General features: G+C 32.3%; 1 protein-coding gene across 1 annotated transcript; it reads left to right on the top strand.

Moving 5' to 3' along the window:
- The first annotated feature begins 4,322 nt into the window (after nt 1-4,322).
- LOC21384244 (hybrid signal transduction histidine kinase A) lies at nt 4,323-6,713 on the top strand. The gene is made up of 2 exons (XM_010098479.2): nt 4,323-5,497; nt 6,266-6,713. Exons 1-2 carry the CDS (start codon nt 4,518-4,520, stop codon nt 6,339-6,341), a joined length of 1,056 nt encoding a protein of 351 aa, XP_010096781.2. The 5' UTR covers nt 4,323-4,517; the 3' UTR covers nt 6,342-6,713.
- Nucleotides 6,714-8,795: the final 2,082 nt, after the last annotated feature.

The raw sequence follows: 8,795 nt of genomic DNA, 5'->3' as shown, positions 1-8,795 counted from the left end.
TCAGTGAGCTGATTAATTCGCTTATTTAAATTTTTAATTTTAAAAAAAATGAGTTGTGATATAATTTTATTTAAAAAAAAATTATTATAATAAAAAGTTAAATTTAATTATTTTTAAAATTTTTTTATTGTAATAAAATTTAAATTAATAAAATAAAAAAACCTAAATAATGGAAAAGATCTTGAACACTAGAGTTTTTGGAGGGTGAAGTCTCTAATGTCTTTTTCTCTTTTTCCCTCCCATTTCAGATGGTTGTTGCCAACTTGCAATAGTGAACTGAAGGGGCATTCCTTTGGGCTATGGGCTTGGGATATTGACCCAATTCACTGCCTTTAATAGCAATCTTTACGGCTTAACTTTGTTAATCAAAGCCCAAATGAATCGAGCCCAAGATTTTGACAATATTTTACTTGAGATTTGAGGAGCTGTCATCAATCATGATTTTGCTGTGTTCGTGCGCTCATGTTCTAATAGATCACACAGAAAAGTTGATAATTGTGCTTACATTTACAATAATAAATAATTACTAAAAGAAGACATTTTTTTTTCCTACGGAGCAGCATATTAGTAGAGAAATATATGAAATTGTCAAAAATGCTGAAGTCAGCCCTGATGTAGAAGCACAAAACAAGGAAACAAGTGACATATGAGAAGAGCAAATTTTCTATCGAATAGAAAAACACCTCTTCTCCTGGTCTATGCACGTGTGCAATATCAAGACAAAAGAAACAACCGAAAAAATGTGGGCTTCAAGTCTATAAGCAAGTTTCGGAGCAGATTCTAATAGATATAAGGCGGAGAATTCTCTTTGTTTTGTTTCAAGGAAACAAAATAATAATAATAATAATAATAATAATAATAATAATCTACGGTTTTCTAATTCTAAAACAGTATACTTTTGTCAGGGTTATAAGGATACAGAACAGTATACTTGACCAATTTTAAAAGATATGCAAAAGATAAAACCACCACAAAATGAATTATTTTGACGTTTTAGGTCCCGTTCACTTCGCTGATTCGAGTTTAGAATTCAAATTGAGATGTGATTTTATATGAGAACTTTTTACTATAGTAAAAAAGTTAGATGTGATTGTTTGTGAGAGCTTTTTACTGTAGAAAAACTTGAATTCTAAACTCAAATCAGCGAAGTGAACGGGCTCTTATTTAACGCGTACTACTATGATTCACGTGAATATGAGACGGAGCACTTTCACTATCGCACCAGAAGAAGTTTCTAGCAATTCAAATTTTTTCCATACACACGAACACATAAAATTGACCCTTTTTTTTGTCCTACATTTCTTTTTCTTTTCTCAGAATATCAATTACATCTTACCTTACGTTATCGCTGCTTTCATCACAAATAAAACAGAGATATACAGACCGCCTAAAAATCCCTTCTAGATTCATAAGTTTCTTGCCATGACTAAGAGATTACATTAGACTATTCATTTTTGTCTGCTAACCAAGTAATTTACACGCAAATAGCACACCAAGAGGCTGTTTTCTTTGACATTTTTTTTGCCTCCATGTATGTTATTTGGTCCTCCACAGACTGCACGCAAATTATTCTATATATATTTTAATCTGTTTGTTTATTCTAGTAGATTTTCTGAATCATATCTAAACTAAAATATAATATAGTTTTTAGTAAGATATTAGAGGTTCCTTTTCTCCAATATCTTATTTGTATTGGTTTCTCGAACACTTCGTTACTAGAATTATTAATTGCGCGAGATGAGCTTAACTTCTAGATATAGATGAGCAATGTTTAATACTATTGTCTTTTTTCAAATAAAATAACGTTAAGGACACCAACTCAAATTTTAATTTTTATATACTAACTGATGTAGTAAGTGAGTTGTCATTTTTTTAATGGTAGATGTAATTTTTTTATTAATTGACGTGACAATATTTTAAACACCCATTAATACAAAATTAACAACTCACGTGTCGCATTAATTGATATATAAAAATTAAAATTTGAGTTGGTGTCTCTGACATTATTCTTTCAAAATTTTTTTTTTTTAATTCCGCTTTTCACTGACGACAAAGCTAAAGTTAAATTTCTAACTTCTTAAAACCACTGTGAAAGGTGATTTAATTATGCGCTAATCACTCTGAGTTTTTATTATACAGTATTGCTTCCAAGAGTTCCCTTAAAAATGGTAAATTATGAAATTATCGGACTAAAATCAGGTTTACTAAAACGTTAGTTGTTTGCTAAAGCTGTAATTCTCTGATGATCACTTCTTAAAATTGCAAAAATATTTTCAAATTTGCCCATAAAAATGTATTAATATGAGCATTAATTAATAGAGAAATGAGGCAATGATGCTGCAAGCCCTGAAAACTCAAACTGTGAAATGTTGGTAATTAACTGGAGTAATCGGTAATTATTTTGGACTGTACTTTTATTTTCTTTATTTTTCCCTTTAGGTAAGGTGAAAGCAAAAACATGCAACCACCGATGGGGCTCCATGCTCGAAAAAGACACCATGATGTTTGCTGCCTTTGCCTTTGTAGGTTTAAAAAAATAATAAAAAAAGAAAATTACAGTAGAAAAAGTGGTGAAAGTAAATCATTGCAAACCATTGTAATTGCTCATGTGGCCCCAAGATATTGAGCTAGCTGTCCATTTCTCTTTTATGAAAGAACACAAAGATCTCACTTCTCAGCTTATAAGGTCAAGTCTTATAAGTCGTAATTGGATAATTTTGAGAAATTTTTATAGTAGAATCTAAAGAAATGAATTACCAATAAGTTTATATTTTTTAATCGTTAAATTTATATTAAAAATTATTTATTATGTGTACTTTATTATTTTACATTCAATTGTAAAAAATATGCGCTGCCACTAAAAGAGACAATAAGAACCCTAATTTTTGTAGTATAAATGTGTAAAAACGGTATTAGTTCTTATTTAATGTGTCGGAATAAGAAAGCTATTATAAATTAAAGAAAGTTTGTTTTCATTCTCTAATCTTATTATTTTGATAAACCAACTAGAGATTGACTGTTGTTCGTTGCTATCACATGGTTAGATTAGTTAGAATTCCTCATTGATGAAACTGAGATTAAGCTGGCTTTTCCAATTACAAGTTAAAAGCTAATTTTGTCTTGAAAATGAAGGAATAATGATTTTCCAAAGATTGGGTTTTCTTAGCAACCACGGAAACCCAATTGAGAGGACGTATCATCATATTGGACTGGGAGGATCTTTTTTTGTGAATCTATTATGATGTCGTTGTTAAAGACAAAGACTAAATCATTGAAGAGAAACGGTACTACGGCTCCTTTATATTGTTTTCATTTATAAGAAACCATGTGGTAGGATATAAAGACACTTGTAAATTAAATATAATTCTCAATCTTAAATTTTTTATTATTATATTAATATTTTTTTATTTATTTTAATGTGACACTACCGTAAGAGATTTTTTATATCCTATCATAGAGCTCTTTTTAAAATACTTGCATATATATATATATATATATATATACACACACACATAGAAAATATATAAAATGAAAAAAATAACTAAAAATCACCATCACTTTTGAAATGAAGAAAGAAGCAAAGTTAATGGAGGTCTAGACAGGTGGTTCATAAAATAAGAGAAAGCGTGTAAAGCCTAACAATATTAAACACGACTTTTTCTGGATAATTAATAAATCAAAAGCCTAAAATAGAGGAAATTGCCTGAATCAGACAATATAATTACAGAGCACCAAACAATTTATATGAGCAAAGTTTTTTTCTTTTAAATTCCGCTCATTTTATAGATTTGAGTTTAAAATTTAAATTTAATTATAATAAAAAAATTTTAAAAATAATTATATTTAATTTTTTTATTATAATAAAAAATTATCATATAAAATTACATTTTAATTCAAATTAAAAATTTAAATTAATAAATTAAACGGGCTTAATACATGCTTCATGGGTTTCGAAAAGACATAAAACACTAGAAAATGCAAGTCATGTAACATTATTAGCTCCAACTTTATATTTGCAAGATATTATATAATACAGCATGTCCAAAAAGTCAAAAATTTTGAATAAATGAAAAAAATAAAATAAAGCGCTAGAAGGTCATCAGCAGAGTCTTTGCGGTCCACATAAATCACAAAAAGATTTTTACCTCAAAAGACAACCGGAAAAAAAAAAACAAAGAAAGAAAGAAAAAAAAAAAGGAAAGAAAAAGAGAGAAAAATTAGGAAGATATGAGGGGCCCACACAATGCAGCTCCATCTAGAACTACTTGACTTTTAAGGAGATATGAATGAACCCCTCCCATTAATATAGCCTATTCATCAAGAGATATGCCAAAACAACCCATGTTTTCATTTTCATTTTTTTTTTTAAAGAAAAGAAAACTCAAAAGGGTCGGTGAAGATATTGCCTAAGGCAACCACCTCTGTTCTTGATCCTCCACACCATCTCAAAACTCTTCTCCCACCTCAAAATTTTCCCGGAAAAGAACAAGCAAACAAACAACCAAAAATCACGAATAATGCTCGATCCTGGCTCAGAAACACCACAACAACAAGAACACCCTTTTCTTTTCCATTACGAGGCCGGTAATACCAGACCGAGAAGTGATGAACGACATGAGAGTACGAATTGGACAAGAGCTCAAAAAACAGCCCAAAACTACCACAACAACAACAGCGACAATGATCAGAACTACTACTATAGCAACAGCGACAACAACAACTCCTCGGGAGTTTCCTCTCCACCACTCTGGAGAACAATATCAAGATCACAACAGCAGCAACCACAGGTCAATTACCGGAGCCTGTCGCCGGCGTCGAAGGCACAAGCGATCGCGAGAGGACAACGGGAGCTCATGGATATGGTGAGGAACATGCCCGAGTCGTGCTACGAGCTGTCGTTGAAAGATCTCGTCGAAGTACACAATCCCTTACCTGCAGAAACCAATAATAATAATAATAACAGAAGTGATTTGTACTCGGATCATCAGTACTTAGAGAGGAGATCGGATAGTCAGAAGAGGACTGGTGACAGTACTCATCCGATGATGATGAGTCGGAGAAGGAGCGGGAGATCACAAGGGGAGGAAAAGGGGTCGTCGTTGTCCTCGGGTTTCCTTCTGAAGATGGTGTTTCCGGTGTCGCTTGGGTCGAAGAAGAAGTCGTCGTCGTCAACGAAGAAGAAAGTGGCGGTGGTCAAGAATAAGACCGACCAAGTTAATAACAACAATAATAATAATAATAATAATATGAGTTCCAAGGTGTCTCCAAAGCCTAATTCTGATAGTATTGGAGGATCAAATAGAAGTAATAGTGTGGATAAGGAGTGGTGGAAGAAGAGATATACGGTGATGTCAGAAGAACAACAACGACAACAACAGAGTGGTGGTAGTGATCATCAGTACTACTCGAGTAGTACTGGTAATAGTGGAAGCAGCAAGAGCAGTTCTGGCAGCAGAAGCAGCAGTCTTGGCAGCACCAGAAGCACCGGCAGCATCAGGTAATTAATATTATTCTTCTTCATCTTTCAATTTTCTTTAAATTTTCTCTCTTTTTTTTCTGATTTCGTCATGATTCTAGTGTAGTTTAACGATTTAAAACTGTAATGTAAAGATCTGTGCTGTAATCTGTTGGGGTAATTAAGGTTTGAAGTTCATGTTGTTGCCCATTAGATCCAAGGTTTCCTGTTGCTTTAATTTGCGAATTTAACAACATATTTTATAGGATGTTTGTTAGGGGGTCTTTGAGATAGAAAACAGGGGAAATCTTGTCTTATAGATTACACACGAGACACTTCCTAGTTCTATTATAATACCAAACAACAATATGAAACAGAAATCCTCTGTTGTTTAGGAGCTAAAATATCAGGTGTATGAAGATGAAACTCTGTTAATAGGGACAGAGAATAGTGGAAAGAGAAAGCAAGAAAATTGTGAGCTGTAAAATTGGTCAAAAGTGGCACGTATGAGGCACAAAAAAGTATACAAATTGATACAGCATGTGAAATCTCGTGACACGGTCGGTAAACTTTCAAAGTCTATTAGCTTTGTTTGTCTTATACAAAAGCAACATAAATGTCTTTGGGACATTGTGGAATTATTAGAAATTACTTGGGAGTTTACACTAGACTTTAATTAGAGCCAAAGTCAAGTAATTCTAGGTAATAATTAGTAAATAACCTCAAACTTAATCAGAAACACGTGTATTGTTTGTATTATTTTTCCAAGTTCTAATAATTACTTAATTTTTGGATTTAATGTAAACGCAGGCAAGGAAGTGGTCGGGTTCGTGGTGGTTGCTGGTCGTTTATTTTTAGAAAAAAGAAAAGCAAAGGGGAAGAATGATTGAGGTAGAGCTGCTTTCATTGAAGTTGAAGGATGTTATATCAATTGGTTATCACACCCCTTTTTAACAATGCTTGCTTTATATATTATTTTATAGTAAAATATTGCAGCAAAATTGTACTATTTCTGGTGTATATTCTCAGCAAGCAGTTTTCCCACCAAGGAGAAAAAACAATGTGCTTTTTTTTTTCCTTCCTTCTCCTTTTCAATTCATATCCCAAAGAGTCTACTCTTCATTTGTTGAGAGATATGATTTAAATTTCTGAGTCTTGCTTTAAGTGTCTGTAATTAGTGAGTTTTAATAGTGTTAATTAGGAACAAGTACCACAATTAATGAAGAAGCTGACGCGGATCAGTCGATGTGCTTGAAAACGTAATTGTTGAAATTGTGAGGCTATATTGCAATTACAATAATAAACGGTGAAAGGTCAAGTAGGAGATACTGAGATTTCATGAGTTTGATTAAAATGGTGGTCCTCAAAACTTAAATTGTCGCTTCACCAAACGGCAAACACACCGTGGGGACAATATTAGTAAATCTCATAATCATAATTCAAAATGATGATGGCCTTTTGATGGTGAAAGTTTGTTTTTTGAGTTGTGGAACTTCTGGTTCTGAATTAATCTCAAACTTTGTGGTACAAAAAACTGGCTTAGTGGTCAGTCCAATATATCGTTAAATGTTAATTTGATAATATGATCATGTTCACTTTTTCTCTGTTTCTCGAGAGAATTTTCCAACATTGTTTTCTTCTTGTAAAGAAAAAAAAAATTATATATATATATGGGAAACAATATTCTCTATGGACTTTGAGCCCACTGGTAGAAGGGAAATATTTGAAAACAAAAATCTGAAACATGTTTTAAAATGGGGAATCAGAATAAAAAATTAAAATAAAAAGAATTACGTGCAAAAAAAAAAAAAAGAGATAAAATTTTTTAATTCCATTTTAAGAGAATAGGCTAGTCCCATTCTCATATAAGCTTGAGTAACTTTTGGATTGAAACATGAGAACATGTACAAGCTTCAAAAAACTCTATGCCTCAGTACATTGGGTATGAAATGGTCCTTGGTGCAGTCGGAAATATAGCCTGTCGTTCAATGATTTCTTTTTTTTTTTTTGGGTCCCTTTTATCGATTGTAGTAATGTTTTCTGAAAATATTGTGGTTTTTGTATCTGGTGTCGTTTCTCGAGTTTGCATATTTCTGTTTTTCTTTTTTGAGGAGTGTACTGATTTGTTGCTGGTTTCTGATATAGCAGTCCTTTTATGATTTCGCTGTCCTTTATGAGATTCTTTTCTTCATCGGGATATTATCACCGTTTGAGTTTCCGAGTTAACGTCGACTTATGTTTATTCTGTTCTTTTTCCCCCTTACGTTGATATATAATAACGTTGTTTTTTAAGTTGGTTCCTCTTTTAGTTATCTTTTATCAATCCTAAACGGATGTCGTTTTCTTATATTGATGCACCATACACAATCTGCGTCGTTTCCGTTCAATGTCGTTTTTATTTTTCTGTCATTGTTGTCGTTTTCCCAATTTACGTGGTATCGTCGTTTTTGCCGTTTTTCACTTTTTCTACCCTTGTTATGTTTATACTTAATAGGCGGAGTCAGTCAGCCAGTGCAAATGACGGTTGAAAGTAATCTTTGACAAAAGACATAACGACGACAATAAGTCGATCGAATTCGAAATCAACAAAATATACAAAAATGACACCAATTTGATAAACGATAACAATCTAAATGAACGACATCAGCAAGATGTACATCAGTAACCTATAAAATGAGACGTGAGAAAGGAATAGCATGTGCTGCAATAATATAAATAATATAAATGATGGACATATTCAACATGAGCATCAATAACCTCGAACAATAAAATAGCAACAACCTTTCTACTAGAAATTACAAAAAAAAAAAAAAAAAAAAAAAAGGGACAATAATATGAGAAACGACAATAACCTCAATAAAACAATATCATCAATAAGGATTGCGTAAGAGAATAAGGTAAAACATCAAAAGATAAGAGATGACAGAAATAACGTAAGCGTGATAATAAAAACAGAGACAAAATCAGCATGAATGGCAAATCTTAAAGACGACATGATAAACATCACGAACTCGAGCGAGAACCAACAGAAAACGATACAAATGGAAGAAACGACAATTAACCGAAATAATATATCTAAAATATCATAAGTATGAGATAGGGCCAAAAAAAAAAAAGAAAAACGACACCAATGGAAACGACTATAGTAACATATACGTTACTCGAATTAAGAACCGGTAAAACTAACAAACAACGTTATTTTGAAGAAACGACATTTACATGTAAGTAGCAATTAAAGAACTTGAGGAGACGATATTCGAGATATGAATGACCTTTGTTTTCTTGCATGCATACATGCATAAATGAATGCTGATACACCTCTTCCGCTTAAGAAGAGACG

Source organism: Morus notabilis, unplaced genomic scaffold, assembly GCF_000414095.1.
Source record: "Morus notabilis unplaced genomic scaffold, ASM41409v2 Scaffold11188, whole genome shotgun sequence".
Classification (NCBI taxonomy): domain Eukaryota; kingdom Viridiplantae; phylum Streptophyta; class Magnoliopsida; order Rosales; family Moraceae; genus Morus; species Morus notabilis.
This window is presented reverse-complemented; position numbering and strand designations above follow the sequence as displayed.

Coding starts and splice junctions, on each gene's coding strand:
- LOC21384244 (XM_010098479.2), top strand. CDS start 4,518: ATGCTCGATCCTGGCTCAGAAACACCACAACAACAAGAACACCCTTTT. Junction 5,498..6,265: donor AGAAGCACCGGCAGCATCAG/GTAATTAATATT, acceptor ATGTAAACGCAG/GCAAGGAAGTGGTCGGGTTC.